This window comes from Anabrus simplex, chromosome 5 (assembly GCF_040414725.1).
Source record: "Anabrus simplex isolate iqAnaSimp1 chromosome 5, ASM4041472v1, whole genome shotgun sequence".
Lineage (NCBI taxonomy): Eukaryota > Metazoa > Arthropoda > Insecta > Orthoptera > Tettigoniidae > Anabrus > Anabrus simplex.
The window spans coordinates 74,235,067-74,262,487 of NC_090269.1; the positions used below are offsets into that span (position 1 = coordinate 74,235,067).

The 27,421-nt window shown below is 41.0% G+C and overlaps 1 protein-coding gene across 1 annotated transcript; it reads right to left on the reverse strand.

The window, feature by feature from the left end:
* Positions 1-1,006: 1,006 nt before the first annotated feature.
* On the reverse strand, positions 1,007-27,157 carry LOC136874466 (trypsin-1). Its single transcript, XM_067148096.2, has 7 exons — positions 27,101-27,157; positions 19,696-19,778; positions 16,309-16,397; positions 15,499-15,637; positions 11,255-11,368; positions 6,893-7,039; positions 1,007-1,237 (listed from the first exon to the last, which is right to left on the reverse strand). Exons 1-7 carry the CDS (start codon positions 27,144-27,146, stop codon positions 1,091-1,093), a joined length of 765 nt encoding a protein of 254 aa, XP_067004197.2. The 5' UTR covers positions 27,147-27,157; the 3' UTR covers positions 1,007-1,090.
* Between the last annotated feature and the right edge of the window lie 264 nt (positions 27,158-27,421).

Genomic DNA, 27,421 nt, shown 5'->3' on the forward strand with positions numbered 1-27,421 from the left:
TCGAAAACAGTTGTGGCTATAGGGATGTGCCACTGTTAACGACTGTATTCTTATTTCTTTCTTTACAATGGCTAGGACTGGGAAGGAAGTGGCTGTGGCCTTACTTAACGTACAGAGCTCGATAGCTGCAGTCGCTTAAGTGCGGCCAGTATCCAGTATTCGGGAGATAGTGGGTTCGAACCCCACTGTCGGCAGCACTGATGATGGTTTTCCGTGGTTTCCTATTTTCACACCAGGCAAATGCTGGGGCTGTACCTTAATTGAGACCACGGCCACTTCCTACCCAGTCCTAGCTTTTTCCTGTCCCATCGTCGCCATAAGACATATATATGTCGGTGCGACGTAAAGCCAATAGCAAAAAAAAAACGACAGGTGGAGGAATGTAAAGCACGGGTCGCACTCCATTCCCGGCTTCGCCAGAGAAAGAACTCACTTTGCCGGCTAGGATTACTGGGCGGAATTCTTATTCAAGACGAACTTTCCCGCTGACACGAGGGTGCACGAATTTTTCAAAGTTGCGGGCGTGCTCTATCGTCCGCTACATTAATGTAAATTCAATATCCAATTATTGTTCTACTGCATTGTACATTGTTTCGATACAGATTACATTTGGTTGTGTTTTTATTATGAGCGCGTTGGGAATGACGTCATATCCAATTGTGTCTCAGCCAATGGAAATGCAACTGCGTGCTTCAGCAACGAAGAATGGCGCGTGATAAATTACGTTAGGTTATAAAAGTAAATGTACTTTTGGGGGCTAGTTGGTGGGTCCCTGGCTGTCGCAGTGAACACACCTCTCCTCTACAACGTGTTCCACATTCCACATAAGATTTGTACTGTTTCCAATCCGTTATAATGATATAAATCTTATGGCGTAATAACAGGATTTCTGCCCGAAACAAAACAAGAGTTGACCATGAAAAGTTAAGTAGGAAAGAGGAAAGCAAGGCAAGGTAAATTAATTTCACGAACTTGGCTGTTATCTTAAATGTTTATTTGCTTATCACATGAAATTCCAACATGATGTTTCAAAAATATTAGTAGATGTGAAGGAATGAAATGTGAAGCATCAAATGTCTAGGGCCGTGGTTCAAACTCCACTGTTGGTCGTGATCCAGTCACGTACTGAAGCAACTCTTGAGTATACTCCAGGGTAGTTAGGTCGAGCACAGCCGTAACCCCAGGAGACTACACCTTGGAGCTTGCCGTTACCAACAAGAGGGCCGCCGGAATCACCCTGAAAGAAGATCGTGTACCTTAAATATCAAGGCCTTTATAAGAGAGGTATGAGAAATGACATAACCTTAATCTGAACAGTTATATCTTATACTTATAACGAAATACCAATTTATGTCCTGTCAGTGAAAGGGTTGTTTTCATCTTGTAACATATTTGGTTGTCAAATAGTGTTTCACCTCCAAACAATTTAACACCTACAGCATGGCTAACGCACATCCTTCCGATGTTTCAGCGGTTGTCTGCCAGACGTCATACTCCATTACGGCTGAGACAATTTTTTTTGAGGCCCCGCAATCAAATAACAGCTCTGGGTGCATTTAATGGGAAGCTTGAGTGCGAGTCTCTTTCCCAGGGCACACCTACCACGGCCGACTGGATCCCTCGCTGCGCTCGACGCATCAAGTCGGCGGTGCACCTACCCATCTCCATAGCCAGAGCGCCAAGCAGCTGCCTCCAGAGTAGGTGAGCTGTTGTTGAGGTTGGTCTAGCGTTTGCCTATTTTGATCACAAAAGGGAATCGAGTAGCGTTAACGCCTGTAACCAGCGCTAGATTCACATCATATTATATTCCGTATAATGCAAAGACTCTGTGGTGTAGTGGTTAGTGTGATTAGCTGCCACCCCCGGAGGCCCCGGTTCGATTCCCGGCTCTGCCACGAAATTTGAAAAGTGGTATGAGGGCTGGAACGGGGTCCACTCAGCCTCGGGAGGTCAACTGAGTAGAAGTGGGTTCGATTCCCACCTCAGCCATCCTAGAAGTGGTTTTCCGTGGTTTCCCACTTCTCCTCCAGGCGAATGCCGGGATGGTACCTAACATAAGGCCACGGCCGCTTCCTTCCCTCTTCCTTGTCTATCCCTTCCAATCTTCCCATCCCCCCGCAAGGCCCCTGTTCAGCATAGCAGGTGAGGCCGCCTGGGCGAGGTACTGGTCATACTCCCCAGTTGTATCCCCCGACCAAGAGTCTGAAGCTCCAGGACACTGCCCTTGAGGCGGTAGAGGTGGGATCCCTCGCTAAGTCCGAGGGAAAAACCGAACCTGGAGGGTAAACAGATGATGATGATGATGATGATAATGCAAAGAATATCCCCACAACTCCAATATATTCGCTAGTCCCTCGCTTGAACGGACATTCGCTCATAATCGCATTTCCTTTTTATATTGTACGGAAGAGCGACGAATTGCTTAGAGCTTTAACCTGGTGTGATTCAATTCTACCCACCCCAAGTGCGGTGCACAGAGGGAGGTGCGTTGGAGATTAAGGATCGCCGGCTAGCAGGCAGAAGAAAAATAGAGCTGTTGTTTAAATGCACGGGCTCTACCTCGAAATTTCGTATACACATCTGGTCGCACTATCATTTTTCTGTCTCATTCGTGACTATATTTCGGTAACTGAGCAGACATCAACACTTGTATTTTCTTATTTCACTAAGAAATAACATTTCAGCCTTAATAATGAGAATTAGTTTAACATTTCCAAACGAAATTCTCAACCGTCATAGACTTAGCACACCTTAACCAGCTTGCGACCAGGTTAACTTAACATTTTAATTTCTAAAATGATTATGCAAATATTGATGCGATGAACGTATAGAATAGTTAAAAATATATTACAGTCGGAACCGTTAATTGCGAAAATCGTTTTAAACAGCGTATTGGATAAACGGTGAAATCTAACGTTCCCATCTAAATCTTGTATAAACACCGTATTTAAAAAAATCGCTTAGTACGACATATCGTATAAAGCGGCGTACTGTTATAACGTTTTCGGAGAAAAGTATCGGCTATAACGTCCAATGTTTCGGTTTGTTTGTTACGCTGTGGGGGATTGCTGACAATAATGTAAGGCTTATTTTCAAACTCTCGTTTTCAGTAGATTGTAGATTTCGAACCAGACTCTCTGTTAAATAGTCAAGGCAAGCATCGCGTGAAGATGTCGCAAAAAAAGGGGGAAAGTTGCAAATAATATGGCGATTACAAAGCGGAAAACAAAATGTCAGCATAGCAAAGGAATTGGGTGTAAAATACTCAACGACTTCTACAATTTGGAAGGACCGAGAGAGAACATCTCATTTATTAGCCAAGACCGTGTGTGACATTATTGATCAATTTGCATTGTTCCTACTCCTTTCCTCATCTATTATTTTATATTTGGTGACATATTATTGCTCTAGGTATTGTGTAAACATTAGAGGAATAATTCCTCCTAGTCCCACTGCACAAATACTGTACAGAACATACAGCACTTACTTCAATTATGTTTTTTGAAGTTTTAACTTTATTCAATGTACGTATGCAGCCTAAAACTTATAGGTATAATATTTTTAACACAAAACAAAAAACGACCGGTTTGTGCAACTACCGCCTATAACAGGGCCTCTCAGGGTGCATGCACTGTGCACGGTGCGAAAGACGACTTCACTTGGTTGACCAGAGTGCAAACCCCCACTCCTCGATTTGGAGCAATAGCGCTGTCTTTCTCTTTCCCCACGCCCGTCTCGCTCGCTCCGCCTCTCTCCCTCTTCCACACTTGCTCCGTAGCCCTCCAAATCCGAGCTGAGTTGAACCGAGCTTAGCCGAGTAGCCCAGAGATGAAGCGTCGGTCCGAGAAGAGCCGAGTGGGACCGATGCTTGTGCAGAGGAACTCTGTGCCTCAAATTCCACGCGTGATATTTTGGACATTTGAGAGGCCCTGGCCTATAACAACCGACTGGCCGTCCCTTTGGAATCGTTATAACTCGTTTCGGCTTTATTTTATTTACAGGTAGAATGAAAATCAAGTCAGTCGTGACACAGATATTTTCAAATATTTTGATTCTTATTGCTTAAGATATGTTCCGTTATAGAGCTCGTGCTCATCATGTTATTTTAGTTGCTAGCGATCGTAGCGGTGACTTGTGTAGTCCTTCAGGGGAACGCTAGTAGCTTGTGCACCTGCAAGCACAATGAAGAATTGAATGTTCAAATGTCGTCTCTTAGATATTTGTGTAGGATTTCGAGAAGTTCAGTGGGATGCATCGTATTTCAGAGCTTCTACTTTAAAGAAGTGCAAAACTCTGTGACAGACATCACATACAAGCAAGAGATACGTTGGGAGAAATAACCTGCTTGTGTTTGAGAGAAACAAACATACATCAGCCGCCTTATGCTGTTAAAATTAAAGTAGGCATATGTTTTCTGTTTCTATATAATAACGTAGCATAATATTTGTATCTATTGCACAAGATTAATCTTTTTACAGATTGATTGCTGCAGAAAGGTTAAATCAGCTGAGTGTGATTGCAAAGCCGGACTGTTACAATGCTGTAAACATATTGCTGCATTGTGTATTTTATCAATACTGAGAGAGATTCTTCCCAACCTTCTCTCTGCAACAATGGGAGAAACCTAACGACATTATTGCGGAATATTGTAAAAGAGGAAATGTAGAAGAAATACTACATGGACCATCAAATAAGCGACCAATTTTTTACTCTTCGGAAAGTGAAAATGTTGTATCGTTAAAAAACAATTATATGGACAAATTAAGGTTATAGACTGTGCTTTCTCGAAAATTTTAAAAGTAGAGTGTGAAGATGAATCTTTCTTTATCTCCACTTGCATTGTTCAAAACATCGTTGAAAGCGCCGTAGAGCTAAGCGAAAGGGACCTCTTATTTCAGTGCCTTAACCAGTTAGACAAGCAGTTAATAAACTAATGTTGTGAATAATTTACCTGATGGTAACATATCACTAGCTTCCACAAATTATGAGTGCATGTTGCCAAATAATATATTGTTTTATTGTGAAAATGTTTTAAAGTACCAATAACAAACTGACAGAAGCATTCAATTGCAGTTGAGACAAGGGAACAATTTTTACGACCTTTCTGGTTCCACCAAAGGAAGTTGCGCATTTCGGCCAGCCAGAATGTACACCAGATCAAAACCCTACAGAGTGGAAATAACGAAAGGCTGATATCAGCGTTTCTTTTATTTAATAATTTAAACACTCCTGTGCAGTGAAATATGGCGGAGCTAATGAATGGAAGTCGCTTGAAGAGTACTGCTTATTAAACGAATGCCGTGTGGTTTAACTCGGGTTGTTTATAAATGAACAACAACCATGGTTAAGTTGCAGTCCAGATGGGATAGCAGTAGGTCAGGATTTTGTTAATCTTCTCGAGATTAAGTGCCCTTATTCGTGTCGAGAAAAACCCATTGTTGAAGACAAAAGGTACAATGTCCGGTAATTATATATAACTACTGATGGTAACGTAAAGGTGAAGGAAGCTCACGTTTGTTATACTCAGGTACAGGCATCGATGTACATTCTGAACCTTAACCACTGTGACTTGTTTATATATTCTCCAAAGGGAAGTGTTAAAGTGGACATTTCCAAAAATGATGACTTCTTTTCCAGTACTATTCTTTCAGTAAATAAATTTTATTTTGAACATTACCTTCCAGTAATATTCAAAGATGCTGCAGTGAATGCACTGTAACTATGAAAAAAAATAATTAAATGTCGTATGGCTTTTAGTGCCGGGATATCCCAGGACGGGTTCGGCTCGCCAGGTGCAGGTCTTACTATTTGACTCCCGTAGGCGACCTGCGCGTCGTGATGAGGATGAAATGATGATGAAGACAACACATACACCCAGCCCCCGTGCCACTGGAATTAACCAATTAAGGTTAAAATCCCCGACCCGGCCGGGAATCGAATTCGGGACCCTCTGAACCGAAGGCCAGTACGCTGACCGTTCAGCCAACGAGTCGGACACTGTAACTATATTCATATGTGAATTATCACTGATCGGATAATGGCTGATGTACGAACGGTATTTCTCAACACTGAGAATTCAACTTGAAAATGTTAATTTATGATGTTGATAGCATAATTCAAACAGAAATTATTTTGCTGCTACAAATTCCATTACGGTAGCGAATTGTATGACAATTATTTGCAAAAATCTCTAGTACGCTTAACTAAAAATGGTCTTGTGATTTAATTATTGGAGGACTGAAATTTTCCAAGACACCTATGATGTGAACAATTTTGACTATATGAGGAAGTGAATCCATAGTGAGTTTGTTGCTTATTATTATGTAAATTTTCATTCTGTGAATAGTTCTTTCAACATGAATATTTACTGATGCAATATCGTATGTTGTTTCAAGTTCTTCAGTTGAAAACTGAAGATGGAGCGCAAAAGGTGGCATTACCTTACAGCGTTTCTGTTCTCAATACAAGTTCTTATCTGTGGGAATCCTTTGTCATACATAACTACATCCGCTGACTGATTAAAATTTAATACATCGGAATTAACTGTGATGTAGCCGTCAGTCGCTCTTCCACCATAGCATTTGGATATAAAAGAAATATAACCTGATGGAGTAATGGCAACAAGAAATTTGACTGTAAATGATTTCTTATAATGAAAAAACATTACAATTCTTTGACGATGTGATTGGGAAAGTAGAGGCTATATTGTTAATTAAGATAGAACCTTAGAAATAGAACCATAACGATAGGGATCGAACCCAATACACCATGAATGCAAGCACGCTGCTACAGGACCCGTACCAGGCAGTCAGCTGACTTGGTATGTGCCGAATAATGAAAACTAACAAATTCTCTTATTTTGTTCGGTGAATATTCTTGGAATTAATCTCACCTGGCAAGCGTCCTTTCCGCCAGCGGTGTAGCCGGCACAGATCATACGGTCAGTGATACCACCATCATAAGCTGCGTTACACTCGGCGTTGGACACTACAGGAACTGTGACCTGCTGAAGAGTGCTGGGAAGCCAATAATCGTCTTCCTGTAATAGAAGAAATAATGTTCTGTAAAGGTTACACTATACATTAAAATACAGACAGATCATGTAGGCAGGGATAAAATTAATATGAGTTTCTGTATTTCCACACAGACTGGAATACATGAGACAAGTACTCTCCCAGACCCTACTACGACAGTATCACCATCATCGTCAGCTTGTGCAGTTTCCAGATCTGCTTGGAACATAAGCCTCTCCATCTCCTCTTATCTTACCACCACTTCTCCTTCACTCTTCCAGTCCTCTTCTCTGCTCACAATCTTCCACTCCTTTTATCCACGTGTCTCTTGGTCATTCTCGTGGTCGTTTTCATGTTATCTCCATTTCGAGTATCCTCCTATATATCCTTTTCTCTGTCATTCTCTTCATGTGTCCATACCATTCTAGTCTAGATGTCTCTATCCTGTTCTGCAGTAGTGGCTCTTCTTTTACTATATCTCTAACCTTCTCATTCCTCATCTTATCCATTCTTGTTATTCCTATCTTGCTTCTCAGAAATTGAATTTCACTTGCCTGTATCCCAGCCACGGCTCTCTGTCTCATTACCCATGTTTCTGCTGCATACATCGGAATATGTACATATTACGTCCTATATATAACATTTTTGCTCTCTGAGGGGTATCCCTGCTCCAAACCAGGCTTCTGACAATTTTCAGGAACTCTCTTGCTTGTCTTCCACGCTCGACTATTTCCTTATAATTTCATCCACTTTCCTCTATGATACATCCCACGTACTTGGAACACCCTAGTTCTAAGGCGTTCCCCTTCTTATAGGTCTCTCCTTTCCAGTTGTGATCCATCTCGCTCTTTTAAATTTAATTCTGTATTGTTTCAACTATTGCTCATGCAAGAGTGTGCAGTAATTGAACATATAGAATTTAACATTCGTTTCCTTGGTACCCTACGGCTGAAGTGCTCAGTATGATACTGTTATATGTGGTGTTTAGTCCAACACTTCGACTTGAGTTTGTGATATAATGTGCTTAGGATATTATTAAAAGTGGGTAGATAAGTTGTCGTTAATTTCCATCGGGCGAGTTGGCCGTGCGGTTAAGGGAGCTTGCATCCGGGAGATAGTGGGTTCGAATTCCACTATCAGCAGGCCTGACAATGGTCTTCCATGGTCCCCCCCCCTTTTTTTTTTTTGCTTTACGTCGCACCGACACAGATAAGTCTTATGGCTACGATAGGATAGGAAAAGTCCAGGAATGGGACGGAAGCGGCCGTGGCCTTAATTAATGTACAGCCCCAGCATTTGCCTCGTATGAAAATGGGAAACCACGGAAAACCATCTTCAGGGCTGCCGACAGTGGGGTTCGAACCCACTATCTCCCGATTACCGGATACTGGCCGCACTTAAGCGACTGCAGCTATCGAGCTCGGTGTTTCCCATTTTCACACCAGGCAAATGCTGGGGCTGTACCTTAATTAAGGCCACGGCCGCTTCCTTCCAACTCATAGGCCTTTCCTATACCATCGTCACCATAAGACCTATCTGTGTCGGTGCGACGTAAGGCCACTAGCAAAAAAAAAAAAAAAAAAAAATATCCAGACGTCTCTGTCTCCCTTGGCGTTATCAGTTCGTCCCAACCCAGGCAAATTTTAAGTATTAAGCGCTAAAACAACCTTCAAATAATCACTATGTCTATTTGGTGTGCGGTTCATAATCGTCATTCTTTGAGAAAAAGCTTATCACATGTAATCATTGGTTTCTAAGAAGTGAGACTTCAAGGTGACGTCGTAGTATCATATCGAATACGAATTGTAATCGGCCATGCACGCGAAGTGGAAACACATATGATTGACCATTCCCGTACTGAAACTGATGATCTATTGTGAATGATAATTGGCCAATGCATTGTTTGGTGTGTCAGTTAATAATGGGCGAAAATGGTAACTGTACTGTTATCGAAGTGGAAAGATATACAAGAATATATTATTATTATTATTATTATTATTATTATTATTATTATTATTATTATTATTATTATTATTATTGCTATTTGCTTTACGTCGCACCGACACGGATAGGTCTTATGGCGAAGATGGGACGGGAACGGCCTAGGAATGGGAAGGAAGCGGCCATGGCGTTAATTCAGGCACAGCCCCAGCATTTGCCTGGTGTGAAAATGGGAAACCACGGAAAACCATCTTCAGGACTATCGACAGTGGGGTTTGAACCAACTATCTCCGGAATGCAAGGTGCCAATTTCAATTAGGTTACAATTAGTTTCATTGGTAGAATAAAATAATTATTGAAATTCGTAAAAGGAACTTACACCCTCTTAACAGTAGCCTACATACAGTACAATGCATTAGGTAAGTTATGACAAAACATGCAGAACAAACATGATTTCCTTCTTCTGAGGCTCTAATTGAGAGAAAAAATGGAGCTACTTTGAACTTCAATGGCGCCCAAATCAAATACGGAATTAAAAATATTTAGAGACAAAAGAAGACAAAGGCTCGTTTTTACGGGACAACAGTTCATAATACGGACCCTACACCATTGTAACCATGGCAACCAATGTTCGTCTATGTACACTAAATCAGTAAGCGTCCTCTTCTCAGCGTAAGGTGTTTTTTTTTTTTTTTTTTCGTAACTAAGAGGTTGAAAAAAACTCGATTCAGATGACCCTATTCCAGGTCTACTCCCCACTCTAGAATTAAAATACTTCACATTGCCCAAAAACGAACCCAAGGCCCTGGAATAAGAGACAGGTACACTACCTGTACACCACGGGGCTATAAGAGTGTATTGAGCTATGAGACTTTACAGTGCGCTCACGCCACGGTACGGGTCACCGATGTGGTCATTATACGCAAGGGTGCTAAATGAGGAAAGCGGCTGAAGTGCTCTTCAACTGGCGTTATTACTACGCTGTGCAAGCCTCAATATGAAATAAACTGGGCCAATGGATAATAATAATTAGATTACTATTATATTTACGAGGTCTAGAATGTCTTTTATTTTCAGTGCAATTCGTGATTCTGACCAGTGTTATGTGGATACTCCGATTTTTCTTTCGATGTATCATTACCCTTAAACCCCCTATTTGGATGGGTTCAGAGAATGCATTAACTATACCCGTAATATTGAAAGAAGAATTTTGACAGATAGTCCTGGCCTCCGTGGCTCAGGCGGCAGCGTGTCGGCCTCTCATCGCTGGCTTCCGTGGTTGAAATCCCGGTCACTCTATATGACATTTGTGCAGGACAAAGCGGAGGCGGGACAGGTTTTTCTCTGGGTAGATTTTCCTTGTCATCTTTCATTCCAGCATCACTCCCCATTATCATTTCATTTCATATGCCGCAAGATAGGGACTTAATTCATTCCATCCCTGACCCGGTCAATGACTGGAAAACAGGTTGTAGGTTTTTCATTTTCAGTGCTGGAGGGAGGAACATTGCACGGTGTTGACATATTCCTGCATTCCTTTCTCCCTCCTCGCTCTTCCGGCTCATTTGTTCGTTCGTTCAGACCGCTCAGAAGTGAGAGGTTTGGCAACTCCAAGCAGCTTGACCCGGCCAACAGGCTTATCTCCATGGCAACCGCAGTGGGCCCGCCCTCATTTCTATGGCAACCATACCCCCTACTCCCTTCTTCCCACCACGACAGGTAGTAAACGGACCTCCCTCTAAGAACTGTCTTTTTTTTTTTGCTAGTGGCTTTACGTCGCACCGACTCAGACAGGTCTTATGGCGACGATGAGATAGGAAAGGGCTAGGAGTGGGATTGAAGCTGCCGTGGTCTTAATTTAGGTACAGCCCCAGCATTTGCCTGGCGTGCAAATGGGAAACCACGGAAAACCATCTTCAGGGCTGCCGACAGTGGGATTCGAACCCACTATCTCCTGGATGCAAGCTCACAGCTGCACGCTCCTAACCGCATGGCCAATTCGCCCCGTCTAAGAACTGTCAGAACTCATCTTTCAATATTAGACGATATACCCCTGCACGTCATAAGAGGCTATTAACTTGGGAACAAGCAAAGAACCTATGCCCGCTGTCTCGTCTTCTAAACCCAAGAATTTATCCATGATTCCATGCTTTTCCTTGTAACAGAGAAAATGTACTCGCGTGTTTTTTTTTGTTTTTTTTTCTATAGGGACAAGATTACAATTTCGTTGGAGATCCCTTTACGAACACAAGTCATTATCAAAGCGCTTTTACATTGCGAAGAAATATTAGAATACTTACGGAAGTAGCGCCCCAGCCACTGACGACAACGTTGGTTCCAGAAGAAACTTCTTCATTCTGTGAAGGCAGACCTACAGCAGCAACGTTTGAGCCAAAGGAGAATGGGGATGACACCTGAAAAGGAAATGACAGGAATATAAACATTTTGCTATTTGATTTGTTTCTCACCGACATAGGCAGCTCTTATAGGGGCAATGAGGTAGAGAAGATATAGGACAGCCATTCCCAAGGGGGCCACGATGACAATCCAAGGGGTAGGCAATAATAATGTAAGTTATAAGTATTTGAAGAGTGAAATTTTATTGTACTCAGACAATTCATAGGTCATTATACTAAATTTAGGAACAATGTCTTCACTGAATAACTCTTAACTTGGACAATAGAGGTACAAGTTAGCAGCGTAAAAAAGTAGAAATACTACAAGGCAGTGTAAATGATGTAATTGTGAGACACTTGGAATATTGCTAGTATCCACACTCAGACCACATTTTCTGCCTCTGGTTGAAAAAATCTCGTGGATCAGAAATCCCGTCTTTGAACACGAACTTCCTTCCCTTGAGGAAGATCAACTACCCAAAGTATTTTGGCAGAGAGAAAATGAAGAATAAATTGAAGTATGATATGGGTGGAGAATCAGATGTAGTGGCATGTTTAGCACCAGGAAGTTTAATGAATGTATCAGAACTCAACGTCTCTGATCGACGTTTGGGTTCATGGCATCCCCTATGCGCTACAATTTTTTCTAGAACCGAGCTCAATAGCTGCAGTCGCTTAAGTGCGGCCAGTATCCAGTAATCGGGAGATAGTGGGTTCGAGCCCCACTGTTGGCAGCCCTGAAGATGGTTTTCCGTGGTTTCCCATTTTCACACCAGGCAAATGCCGGGGCTGTACCTTAATTAAGGCTACAGCCGCTTCCTTCTAATTCCTCCGATCGTCGCCATAAGATATCTGTGTCGGTGCGACGTAAAGCAAACAGCAATTTCTAGTTTAATGCCTTTCATGACAACGTGCTTGTGTGAGTGTACCTTTTCTGCTCCCATGTAAACGAAGTACAGAAACAGAGCTAACTAAACTAACAGACTTAACTAAAGTTGGCGGCTGACAGGTAAGGTTGGAGGGAGGAGCATTGCACGTACCATTTCACGATGTTGCCACATTCCAGCATTCCTTTCTACATGCTCTTACCCCTCGCTTCCGGCTCACTTGTTCCCTCCTTCATGCTGACCGCTGTGATCTGTTGTAGACTACCTGGCCAGGCGGTGTCGTCCCATTTGCGATCACTCTTATACAAACAATCAGGTTCGTATCAGTGACAGTGACAGGTTTGGCAACTTCCAGCAAGACGAGCTGCCCTGAAGTTTTATCTCCATGGCAACCGCAGTCGCCCCACCCTCATTTCCATGGCAACCACACAGCCACTCCCTTTATCCCACCTCGGCAGGCAGTAAACGGACCTCCCTCTAAGAAATGTCAGACACTAACTCTTATTATTAGCAGTATAGTGTAGAGACTGATCTTCATTTCGAGTGACCACGCTTGTAAAATGCTTGGTCTCTGCATTACAGCACCATCCATCCCAATTACGCAACAACCGCAGCAAGTGATTTTTTTTCAAGTAAGTTTCGAGATCCAGAATGTTGTAATTATTAGCCATGTGTCTCATTGTTTTATAATGCCTGTGGATTTATAAATGATCTTTATGTAAATGAAGTTAAATTACAGTTTGGAACAAAGTACATAGTAGTCCTAAATTTAATTATACGAGACCGAGCATGTTTGGTTCGAACCCCACTGTCGGTAGCCCTGAACATGGCTTTCCGTGGTTTCCCATTTTCACACCAGGCAAATGCTGGCGCTGTACCTTAATAAAGGCCACGGCCGCTTCCTTCCTACTCCCGACCCTTCCCTATCCCATCGTCGCCATAAGACCTATCTGCGTCGGTGCGACGTAAAGTAAATTGAAGAAAGTAATATGCGAGTAAAATCAAACATGGTATCATTACAAAATTATGGTTTTTTTCTTTGTTTACTGAAAGTAGTATTATGTTCTGTGGCTGAGGGGTCCTTGGGCGTGGATGCTCAGAGGGCCTCAAAGACCCTGAGATAGGCCTTAAAGCGTACAATGCTCAAATAGGAAGGAGCGCATTGTATTGTATATGCCTCGCATTTAATATTTTATCAGACTTAGTTTTATTCATTGATAAGAATATAATTCACCTATAATGTAGTCCGACTCGTTGGCTGAATGGTCAGCGTATTGGCCTTCAGTTCAGAGGGTCCCGGGTTCGATTCCCGGCCGGGTCGGGGATTTTAACCTTCATTGGTTAATTCCAGTGGCCCAGGGGCTGGGTGTTTTTGTTGTCCCCAACATCCCTGCAACTCACACACCACACATAACACTATCCTCCACCACAATAACACGCAGTTACCTACACATGGCAGATGCCGCCCATCCTCATCGGAGGGTCTGCCTTACAGGGGCTGCACTCTGCTAGAAATAGCCACACGAAATTATTTTAACCTATAATGTAGATACAAATCCTGTGGATACCTAAAACAAACATTTAACCTAGTCTATAGGTTCAATTGTTTCTGAGTAAAGTGTACCTGCTAGGCACTTATACAGTATCATGTGTTCATTCCTTTCTTTTGAGCGTATGTACATAGTGTCCTGTACGTAGCAACTGGATAGAGACCAACTTTGATAAGAGACTTCGTATTTACTACAGACCACCAAAGTGTTAACGAGAACAAGAACAAGAACTCATATACAATAGTGTTCTTAAAAATCTGCTGCATTCTTTGGAGGAGAACGAGTATCTACTATGCTATAGCAATATAAACTGACAAGAAAATATCAGGCTCAGTTCCCAGTTCTGTTAAGAATACAAATAATAATGTTATTTGCTTTACGTCCCACTAACAACTTGTAAGGTTTTCGGAGACTCCGAGGTGCCGGAATTTAGTCCCGGAGGAGTTCTTTTACATGCCAGTAAATCTACTGACAGGAGGTCCGGTCCTATGGCTAAATGGTTAGCTTGCTGGTCTTTGGTCACAGGGGTCCCGGGTTCGATTCCCGGCAGGGTCGGGAATTTTAACCATCATTGGTTCATTTCGCTGGCACTGGGGCTGGGTATAAGTGTTGTCTTCATCATCATTTCATCCTCATCACGACGTGCAGGTCGCCTACGGGGGTCAAATCAAAAGACCTGCACATGTCCTTGGACACTACCGGCAGTAAAAGCCATACGCCATTTCTTTCTTTTTTAATTTTTTTTTTTTTTTTACTGACACGAGGCAGCACCTTTAAATACCATCGGACTGAGCCAGGATCGAACCTGCCAAGTTAGGGTTAAAAGGCTAGCGCCTCAACCATCTGAGCCATTCAGCCCGGCTATTAAAAACATGAAAGCAAGGGCTCTTGGGTTTTCGCAGCTTCATGAAAGCAGTTTGTAATCTACTAGATCTATTCCCCTTCCACCCCAATACCTTAATCAACAGGCCTAATCAGGCCGCATCCATCCAAGTAATACACCACACACCAAGTCCAGTAAGACTAACTCAAGTTCCCAAGTTCTCACTTCTTCAACTGCCAAAACATCAAAGCACTGGAACCTCGAGGCGCAGCGGCATAAATATGCGAAACTATACGATGCTATTACAATACTACACCCGCAACAACTTATTATTATTATTATTATTATTATTATTATTATTATTATTATTATTATTATTATTATTATTATTATTATTAATTTATAGGTAGCGTTAATCTCACGGTGCAGCCTGTTGCGACCTCTAAAGCAACATCAGGCGTGGTCAGTTCCTGAATCGGTCACCATTCCGGACTGCCACACATCGTACCACTAGACAACTGTGTAAGCCATACCACACGAATGTACGACGACCTCTGGCAACACACACATAAAAACATACGATAAGCACTCCATCACACGTACAACAGTAAAACAAAAGCAAATCTACATTTTAAAGATTTACACAACCAACTGATTAACACACAAAACGAGACCGAGTCAGGGGTGCTAATGGGCGCACTGGTATCGGTACGTCACATACCACCTATCTCTTATATATACCGTGTAAAGCGCACTTGAATATCTGAAATCCATATTGAGATCTGGCAATAATGGGTTCATGCTGTAGCTGCCAATGTAAAAAATTTCCCTCAAATATTTAATGGAAGGCTGCTGTTTATCTGTATGAATGAAGGTTAGTATTCTTACCCTGATGAGTGCGAAATCGTAGTCAATTGACCAGCTGTCGTATCTGGAGTGAGAGATGATCTGAGCCGCCTGATGAACGGAACCACCACTACCGCGGGTGGATGTGCCAGCACGGAGGCTGATACGCCTCGCAGACTCACTGGAATACAAAGCGAGTGCTTAAGTAAGAAACGAAATAATCTTACCGTACTCCATAAACAATCTCCCCAAGGACTCATTCATCCCTTTTCACTGCCATCTACAGCTTGGGTCGTCCCGTGAGCGGAGCCCAGCCGTAAGGATAGGTAACAAGTTTAATATTTCTAATTATATATTGGGATTAAAATATTTAGATTTTTTGTAAGACGAAAGAATAATGTAAGGTGATAATGATGAAATTTAATCAATTACTTATAAATTCTTTGAAGAATACTTTAAAAATGGAGGATCCCATGGTGACTTGTTATGCCAATTTACCCTGTTTTAGGGCAAATTATTTTTATTAATGACCCGTCAGCTGGTAAGGTGAAAATACATTCAATAGTAAAATTGTGACAGTAATATAATTAGAATACGTAATATACTAACCAGCATTAATAAACGTCAGTAAAAAAGGAAATCTGGCCCTTTTTGGGATAAGCAGAATCTGGAATTTAACAACTGTGTACCAGTTTTAGAGCAAAAAAGAGCTGGTATTTGAGATGGTGCTTGTAAGGAAAGTTCCGATTCAGTGTTATCTATGTAAGTGTTAAGCGTGAGCGGAACATTTTCACCGAAATGTTACAGAAATCGAGGAGTAAAGAAGTACCGACTTCAATAAAGCGTACTCACCCTTCAACACAGTGGGCAGCTGTCAGAACCCATTCAGCGCTGATGATGGAAGCTCCACAGATGTGACTACCGCTCGACTGAAGAGAAAGCTGAAAAGAAACAGCATCATCAGTACCACTGGATAATGAAAAATATTACACGAAGTATTATTAATTATTTTTACTACATTTCAATTAAATGAACAAATTTTACGGATAATATATTTTCACGAAATTATTATTATTATTATTATTATTATTATTATTATTATTATTATTATTATTATTATTGTTATTATTGTTGTTGTTGTTTCGTTTAGGCCAACTAAGGACCACGTCATTTCAACTGTTTCCCTTCAGCTTTAATGTTGGTCCAGTATTCCTTCATTCGTATACGGTGTTCCTCCTTTCGCTCTTCCGTCCATGCCTTTCCAGTTTTCATCTTCGGCTTTGGTAGGAAACTCTGATGTTCTTGGAGTTTTTTCTTAAGTGGGACACGCTCCTGGATATCTTCAAATGAGATCCCAATCTTCTGCAGATCTTTCTGTACCTCACTGAACCATGCCCCCTTTGCCTTTTCCTCTTGGAGGAAAGTGAAAATGCGGTTGGTTAACCGTGTTGAATTCATTCGGGCCATGTGTCCATAAAAAGTAATCCTCCTTTTTCGCATCACATCAGTTATTATTATTATTATTATTATTATTATTATTATTATTATTATTATTATTATTATTATTATTATTATTATTATACATTATCATTAAAGACTGTTATGCCTTTCAGCGTTCAGTCTGCAAGCCTCTGTGAATTTACTAAACGTCGCCACAATCCTCGATTTGCAACTAGTGCTGCGGACTCATTTAGTTCTATACCTCTTATCTTTAAATCGTTAGAAACTGAGTCTAACTATCATCGTCTTGGTCTCCCTCTACTTCTCTTAACCTCCATAACAGAGTCCATTATTCTCCTAGGTAACCTACCTTCCTCCATTCGCTTCACATGACCTCACCACCGAAGCCGGTTTATGCTTACAGCTTCATCCATCGAGTTCATTCTTAAATTAGCCTTTATCTCCTAATTCCGAGTACCCTCCTGTCATTGTTCCCACCTGTTTGTACCAGCAATCATTCTCGCTACTTTCATGTCTGTTACTTCTAACTTATGAACAAGATATCCTGAGCCCACCCAGCTTTCGCTCCCGTAAAGCAAAGTTGGTCTGAAAACAGACCGATATAAAGATAGTTTCGTCTGGGAGCTGACTTCCTTCTTACAGAATACTGTTTATCGCAACTGTGAGCTCACTGTATTAGCTTTAACATACCTTGATTCAATTTCACTCACTATTTTACCATCCTGGGAGAACACACAACCTTATTATTATTATTATTATTATTATTATTATTATTATTATTATTATTATTATTATTATTATTATTATTATTATTGGCTTAGGTTTGTGGGCCTTGAGTTGATTCGTGGCTTGGCCGGGGATTTTAATCGCGATTCGTTAGTTCAGCTCGCCCGTGGGCTAGGTATCTGTGTTTGTTTTAATATACACCTTTAAATACACGACAAACCAACATAGAAACACGCAATAGTGAAAACTATACTAAATCCACTCAAACCGAGCTCGATAGCTGCAGTCAATTAAGTGCAGCCAGTATCCAGTATTCGGTAGATAGTAGGTTCGAACCCCACTGTCAGCAGCCCTGCAGATGGTTTTCCGTGGTTTCTCATTTTCACACCAGGCAAATGCTGGGCTGTACCTTAATTAAGGTCACGGACGCTTCCTTCCCAGTCCTAACCCTTTCCTGTCCCATCGTCGCCATAAGACATATCTGTGTCGGTGCGACGTAAAGCCAATAGCAAAAAAAAAAAAATCCACTCAAAGTGCCGATCTCATGTAATTGGGAAAAGGCCAGAATACTGTATTCTTCTTCGTCTACAGTACTTCATTTTTCGTTATACTCGACTACGGAGTGCGATTGAATTTATTTAGCTGATGTTGCGTTTTTCTTCACCCAAAATCTCTTCATCTTCTCGCTGTGGCTTTTCTTGCGATCTTCTGAACAGGTTTTGTTGGTGGTAGTGCTTGGATGGTGTGTAAAGCGGTGATTGTCGGGGCTCATTTTATGAACTTAGATGTGTCTAACACAATGCCATCTGTGATGCCTATTTCCTGAACATCTTTTCCAACTTCGAGCAGCCAATTGTTTTTCACTTTTATTGATAGGGCAAGATTCAGAATTCTTTTGGTCAATCTCTGATTACTCGTTCTGAGAACATGTCCGTAAAATGTCAAACGTCTTTTCCTAAATGTGTCTGAGATTTTCTCTGAGTGTTGCTACAGATCATGAGATTTCCTTATCATCCAGATTCCCCCTGTACAGACTGGTCCAAAAATTTTCCTGAAGATTTTTCTTTCTTGCTTTTCTACGTCTTTAATCAATGATCTTCCCCTCAATGACAAGTGTTTCAGATGAATTAAGTGCTTCAGGCTTGATTACAGTGTTTAATGAATTAATTTTGCACTTCGGAATATGGATTTTTTAATTATATCTGTTCCAAGTGAGTCTGTACGCTTTTTGTAGTTTAGAGGTCCTTTCTATGTTTGCTTCGCGATTCAGTCCTGAAGGTTGGATGACTTCTCCCAGGTATTTGAATTTATACACTTGGAATATTTTGTCATGTTGGGTTGTCATTGGTTGTCCATCTAGGTACTGAAGAGATCCTTCCATGTAGTGAGTTTTCTGGTATGAAATCTGGACTCTGTATTATTATCATTTTCTGATGTCCAACGAAGAATGTTTCTCGCCTAATAAGGTTGATGACCACAAGACCAGATATTTTAAAAACGCCAGCAACATCAATAATTATATTTTCTAAATACAAACACTGTTAATGACGTAAACGTTCTAAAATTTATTATATACATTTGTATTTTATTTTTGCTATTTGCTTTACGTCGCACCGACACAGATAGGTCTTATGGCGACGATGGGAGGGGAAAGGCTTATGAATGGGAAAGAAGTGGCCGTAGCCTAAATAACGTACAGCCCCAGCATTTACCTGGTGTGAAAATGGGAAAACACGGGAAACCATCTTCAGGGCTGCCGACAGTGGGGTTCGAACCCACTATCTCCCGGATGCAAGCTCACAGCTGCGCGTCCCTAACTGCACGGCCAACTCACCCGGTGTTCTAAAATTTATAGTAATATTAATGTACTCTTAATAGTAATATTTCTTTGTAACATAGGTTTATTAAAATTATCATTTTCACCTCTTCGTCCTTATAAAATGAAAGCTAAAAATACGTATTTTCGTCAATTTTCTGTAGAGCTGGCCTAATTGTAGTTTCTTCAACGCTTCAAGGAACAGGAAACGAACGCTTTAAGAATGCATTACTTACCTGGTAGGGAAAGTTCTTGATATCAGCCGAGGAGCCTCCTACGATCCTGCCGTCGAGACGGGGACGGGGATTAATAGCACTTCCTAAAACAGAAAGAATGACCACATGGTTAATGACTATTAATAATACAAATAATTGCAATTTTTCCAGGGATACCGTGGTGGACAGAGGTGCGGACATGAATGGGTCTATCTAAGACAGTAAAAATATTAATTAAAACTTTAAAATTAGTGTTATATTCCTTTTCTCGGTTATCTTTTGGTTTTTTCAAAGACAAACTTTATAATTCAGGTACGAAAGTTCATAAGATAGGGTAACAATTTTAGAATATCGAATAACAACAACTTTGAGCTTAAAGCTCCCTAGTTACACATTCTCCACCAGCGCTGCGGCTCCTTTCAAAAAACAGTCAAGGGGACGAACCTCCCAAATTTTTTTTTTTCAGAGTATTCAAAATATTCATTGTTTCAAGAGCCCCTTTTGCTCCACAAAATTATCGAGGAGATTACTTTCCAAACATTATACCACACCGGCCTTCCAAAGGCACCATTTAACCTCTACAGAGAAGGAGCGTCTTTACTCTATTATAATTTTACATTTGGAAACCTAGATCCAGAAAGGTTCAGGCCTATCAAAAGCACAACGTATATTTTACAATTCAAACAGTATTCACTGTCTTAGACACTCAGCAGTCTAACCTCTTAACATGAAAGAATTAAATTGAATTTTACAGGGATATCGAATACGCATTCTACCGGGTCTTTGTGGAAAACAATAGGTTTAAGTTACTGGCCCAAAAATCAAAATGATATAGAGGCGGACACTTTCACTCCCCGAAATTTGCAATTAAACGATTAAAACCCTATTTGGGCTTCTGGCCCGAAGTTACAGAGTCTAAGCCTGAACTACCGAGGTGACTAGATGGAGAGAATATTTAAATTACAAAGATTTCAAACTGAAGCAGGTTACAAAATCATAGTCACCTCAAAATCAAGTTGAGAGGGAAAGCGAGAGGGTATCACACTCTCTATTCCCTGATTTCGGCTAGGTTCTATTGACTTGTTTGAAAGTTACATTTTAGAAAATTAAAGTTAATTTAGTAAAGATTGGAAACCTTCGCCTCGAGCTAGCTTTCAAAGACCATCATTTAGATAGGACTGACATTATCTTTGAGCTGCTTGAGCCTCCCCGTCTCCTTTATAACCACACACACTAGACTGGATCGATGAATAAGACCCGAGAGGAAGATTCTAGAGAGCTCTGGGCTAAGGCCCGACACACCCCCAATTCTTATTGGGTACTTAAATAGATACAAGATAGATGCCATTGGTTGAAAAATAAATGTACAAAATTTTCTATTGGCCAACATCCAAAGTTGACGGGAAGAGATAGAAGTGTTGCAAACTTTGACGCACCAAAACCAAAGAACAATTAACTCAGTGTAGTAAACCTTAAACTTAAAAAGACTAAACACGTTTAATAATTCCTCTTCACACCAGAGGGTATAACATCAGTTTTTAGTAGAGATATCTGTTGGCAAACGTTCAGACTACTTGCAGTAGTTGGTGCGAGTTTTAGATTTAAGATGGCATTTCCAAGGCGCTTGATTTAAAATGAATCGGGCGGGTGTACCTCCAAGTATAATAATAATAAACTCGTGTCCTCATCCTGAGGAGTGCAGCTCTTTTCAAACACACCCTCAATGGAGATGAATTGCATGTACCATTTTGGTAACGTGCCAGGCCTCCTACCATTCTTAAATTTCTGGCAGTACCGGGAATCGAGCCCGGACCTCCGAGGACGGCGGCTAATAGCGTTAACGGTTACGCTACGGAGGCGGGAATAATAATAATAATAATAATAATAATAATAATAATAATAATAATAATAATAATAATAATAATAATAATGGAATTCAGTCCTACTATTTTTACAATTTTCGGAGACACCGGAATGTTGTGTGTGTGTCGCCCCACCACGGATTCGTTTTAAGTGTCCTTAAATGTATCGACACGAGGCTGACGTATTTGACCAACTTCAAATACCACCGAACTGATCCGGAATAATACAGCCCAACTTGAGGTCAGCAGGTCATCGCCACTAGTACACAAGTTTTCATTCCGTTCTTGACGGAGACGGCGTCTATCAGGCCGGGGTGATTTGCCTCAATGCAGGAGAATGGAAAACCGCGGAAGATCATTCTCAGAACAGCCGACGATTGGGACCAGTCCTTCCCCCTCCTGAATGTAGAGCTAAAAGACTGGACTAACGTAGCCCCTTAGCCAAAGCCTACTCGGGTGAGGTCATCGTTCTACTGCCTGGGCTAAATAGCCTGGGAGGTTAATGATGAATAAGGTTCGGATGTTAAAGGAAAGTTATACAGCCTGTGACAATAAAGTTCACTGAATTGTCCTCTACTATCAACATAGATGAACAATGCACGACAGTGACCTTACTGTCCTTTGAAATAGTCCCCTCTCATAACTATGCACTGCTGAGATCGGCAATGTATGTCCTGAAAACTTTGCAAGAAGGCTTCCTTTGGGATGGTGTTCAAAAGCCTCGTCACGTTTTGGTGGATGTCAGGAATATCGTCAAATCTCTTTCCTTTCAAAGCGAGTTCGAAGCGTGACTTTTCGGCTCTGACCTTTTTCCGACGAGGGGATCCCGGCGAACGCCAATCCATGCTTTGCTGTTTCGTTTCAGGGTCGTACCTGAGACACCAGGTTTCATCCTCAGTGACAATACGTTTCAAGAAAGTTGGTGTTGCATCCGCCGTTTTGAAAAAAATCCTGTGAAGCCTCTAAAGATCTATTCACACATATCCGTGACGTGTTAGTGCCGTGACGTGTCAGTTCCGTGACATACGCGACGTCTCAGTGATGGCTATCCACACCTATCAGTATTGTTTCAGTTTCAGTTCAGTGATTGCCGAGATGTCAAAGTTTACGGATGTGGAATTGGCGGCTATTGCTATAATTCTAGGGGAAGAGGAACAGCGTCAGTTTAGTCCGACTCGTTGGCTGAACGGTCAGCGTAATGGCCTTCGATTCAGAGGGTCCCAGATTCGATTCCCGGCCGGGTCGGGGATTTTAACCTTAATTGGTTAATTCTAATGGCACGGGGGCTGGGTGTATGTGTTGTCTTCATCATCATTTCATCCTCATCACGACGCGCAGTCGCCTACGGGAGTCATATAGAAAGACCTGCACCTGGCGAGCCGAACCCGACCTGGGATATCCCGGCACTAAAAGCCATACGACATTTCATTTCAGCGTCAGTTTAAAAAACGCAAGTGGGTGCATGAGTCAAGGCAGAATAGAGAACGTGATGGCGAATTCGCTACCCTGTAAAAGGAACTAATAGACGGTGAAACTAAATTTTTTGAATACTTCAGAATGTCTGAAAGGAACACATTGCTGAGTAAACTGGAAGTTCATTTAAAACGACGAGACATCCGCTGGAGAAAGGCGATAACACCGAGAGAACGGTTAGCAGTTTGTCTGAGTGAATAATACAGTACAAATACAATGAAACCAATATTTACTTAACCACACACACCGAACTTACGTGAACTTATGTACAATGTTACATGCAAATAATTCAACTTATTTTTCAATTATTTCACCCCCCCCTCCCACCACCCACTGTTAAGGGTTTTTCCGAAAACCAAAGAATACATTTTTCCTTATTTTTAAAACATATTCCAAATACAATTCTCACGTCTGCAACAGGTTAAGTTTTTGAGATATACTGTAGATAGGCTAATTTTAAAAATTCACCTCCTTTTTCAGTTCCACTTAAGTGGATTTTCCAAAAAAAGTATTTATGTTTCTTTACTTTTACAGGAAATTCCAAATACCAGTTTTCAAATCTGTAATATGTTACGTGTCTGAGATAATTTGCAGATATTGTATTTTTAAAAATTCATCCCGTTTGTCACTCTTATTCACCTCCTATTCATCGGATTATCCAAAAACAAAAACAAAAAATACGTGTTTCTTTATTTTCAAAGGATATTCCTAATTTCAATTTTCATGTCTGTAACATCTTCAGTTTTTGAGATATAAGACTCCTCATAAAAGGTGTTCAACCAATTTCCCCCCTCTTTTTACACCCCCTTAATGGGATTTTCCTAAAACGAATATCAATTTTTACGTCTGTAAACTTTTTAAGTTTTTTGTATATACATAACCTCATTTCAAAAATTCACCCCTCTTTTCACCTCCTTAGCGACCGAATATCCAAAAATCCTCACTTAGTGAGCACCTACATGTTAATATAAATGTATCCCCAAAGTTTCATTTCTTTATGCCCAGTAGTTTTGGCTCGGCGATGATGAATCAGTCTATCAGGACATGTTATTTTATATATACATATAATTTTTGAAACCGCTGTCCATGTATTTCGATTGTGATAAATCATAAAGAAAAGGATGATTGCGAACCAGTTCAATAAGTTATTCGTCACTCACTTTATATTCACAAGCGCGTACAAACTTCACACCAGAACACGTCCGTGAAACAGCAAAAATATCGTTGGCGACAATACTCAATATCACGGAACGGATACTGCACTGATACTGATGCAGAAAATATGGCACTGCGCCGGACAAGTGTGGACACGACAGATAGATTCATTTTTTTAAAAGTTGCTTCACGTCGCACCGACACAGATAGGTCTTATGGCGACGATGGGACAGGAAAGGGCTAGGAGTGGGAATGAAGCGGCCGTTCTTTCGGTGTCTTGCCAAGCTTAAAACAAAACTGTACATTGATCTTTTGGTCGTTCATGTTTCAGTTCGCCCTTCAGAACCAACGCACTAAACACGCACTGTGTCAAACAGGTCTTACACGGCACACACACGATGGTCAACTGAACAACGTTGGGAGCAGGTGGTCAAAACCGGCTGCTACGCAGGTGCAGTGTTGTGTGTCACCAGTGTTACCAGATCGACCGTTCTGACTTCATTCACCGAACGTCATTGTCACAGGCGTTGTAGTTCACCCCTGAGGTCATTTTATCCCAACTCTGAACAATAACTGTGAATGATGGATCCCTGACCCCATTTAAAGCAATTTTATGTTGGATGTAAATGCATATTTCGGACATGTTTATTGCGTTGGTCGTATTTGCGTTGGTCTTTCTATTTGACACCTGTAGGCGAGCTGCGCGTCGTTATGAGGATGAAATGATGATGAAGGCAACATATACACCCTGCCCCGTGCCTTTGGAATTAACCAATTAAGGTTAAAATCCACGACCCGGTCGGGAATCGAACCCAAGACCCTCTGAACCGAAGGCCAGGCCGCTGACCGTTCAACCAACGAGTCGGACGAGGGGTCGTTGATAACAAGGTACATGTTAACTGCGTCGAGTTTCAAACACAAGATTTCAAATTACTCTAGTAGATGTATTTTTCTTTCGTTTCAGGAAACATATACGGTAGGTAACAAGTTTTGAAGACATGATTCCAAGAAAGAGATGTTCTACGAACTTACGCCGACATATACCAAAAAGCATGCTAATGCTTCGTTTTCTTGGTTCCCTTGAAGGCAACCACAGTGAGAACGGCATTTTAGGGCTATGATACTGAATGAATCTATGGAGTTTTAACGGTACCTACTGTTACTCTGTCACTTTGTATCATTACATGTGTCTGCTGTATTATCGCCAATAATTTTATGGCATGTTTAATGCTAGTAAGCAATGATTCATCCTAGTACACTCCTTATCCCTGAAGTTCTTAAGTCATATTTTACTTTTTATAGGTCAAATTTTGCTACACCTAGTTGTTAGGGAATATTTGCTTGCATATTTTGTACATCTTTAGGTCATAAATTTCCGAAAAAAATGATCAAAGAAAGACCCGAAAATCCCAATATGTTATGAATGTTAGTTCTGCTCTACGAAGCTATAAAGTATTTAACGTTAGGTGCAGTGGAATTAAGAATAAACTCCACAGTGCACCTGGAATAACTTCCGATTACGTTATGAATTGAGTTACTGGACGCTTAGAATTTTCAACACGTGACGCCATCTGTTATGTAAACAAGAAATGTTCGTTTAATGTTCCATTAGTTGCCATCCCACAAGGTAATAGTGCAAAGCAAGAGTGGTTATGAATGAGAAAAGATGTGACTAAATGTATATTTCTTGAAGTTTATTCATGTTTTCACACCTGCAAGAAATTCATCCGCTAAAGTTAATTAATCTAAAATAACCGAGTTCGATAGCTGCAGTCGCTTAAGTGCGGTCAGTATTCAGTATTCGGGAGATAGTAGGTTCGAATCCCACTGTCGGCAGCCCTGAAAATGGTTTTCCGTGGTTTCTCATTTTCACACCAGGCAGGAAATGCGAATAGGCTGCACCTTCATTAAGGCGACGGTGGCTACTTTCCCAATCCTATCGCTTTTTCATGCTCGAGTCGATGAAAACCTTGGATGTGTTAGCGCGATGTTAAACCACTAGCACCACTGGGGCTGTACCTTATTAAGGCCACGGCCGCTTCCTTCCCACTCCTAGCCCTTTCCTGCCCCATCGTCGCCATAAGACCTGTCTGTGTCGGTGCGACGTAAAGCAACTAGCAAAAAAATCTAAAATAAATACAGGGACAAAATTGATGACAAAAGTAAGTATCTGGCCATGAAGCTTGCTAAACACATGCCGATATACAGTACCGCATAAACTAATACCAACTTGTTGAATTTTTCCTTCGAATTTCGGTATATAATGTTTTAATGTGACGGGTATTTAGAAAGTGGTACAATCTAGATATTTTCTGAAAGCTTGTATTATTTCCTTTCTAATGGCATGTGACAATTTAATTTATGGCTTTTTTACACGACAGTTTGTGCAAGATTTGTTAATGGAAATCAGAAGACCGTATATTAATTTTGTTTCAGCTTCTACCTGCCATGATAAATCCGCACATCCTGTACCGATCAGTTCTTAAATGCAGATATGTATTTAAATTAGTATACTTAGTGCTTCTGTAGTGGTTCACATTATGGAAATTATGAAATGATTCTCCTCTGTACAGATTTAACTACAAAGACGAAAAGTTAAACAAATACTCAAAAACACACCAAGAAATAATCTTGAAAGTTATCACTCTTGTGATAAAAAGACAAGTTCATTCCTTAACAAGTTTCCGTCTCTCATGGTTCATCCGGAGACCCTCGTTCTACCTCCTAGTGTTTCTGGCTGAAGTGTTTTGGCCATCTTATACGAATGTCGATCAATGAGTAATACTGAGCGTCATAGTATGCTAATAAATCGATCATCGCAAAGTTGTTCCGTCCATTTTATTGGTAAAGTAGACTCATTTCTTGCTGGGAAAATGTTGGCAATCCAACTAAGAACCAATTTATCCAAATCTTGTATAATGTAGACAAACACTTACCCAGGCACGAGGCCACCAGACACAGGAGGATTGCAGCTTTCATCATCTTGTCACTTTTATCAATCACGACTCTGAAGTTTTCAATGAACCCGCAGCCTTTTATACAATTCGTTGATCAAAGAAATCACTGACCTTCACATTTGGGTTTTTCCTCTTATCACATAGGACCATCAACATTATCTCGCTGAGGTGCTATAACCCAATTAAGAACGTCAGGTTTGATTGTGAACCCTTATCTGCTTGGATTTTTTAGTTTATCATCTAAATTACCGACGATTGTTTTATCTGTATGGATTTCGTCAGTATCATCACCATCATCAT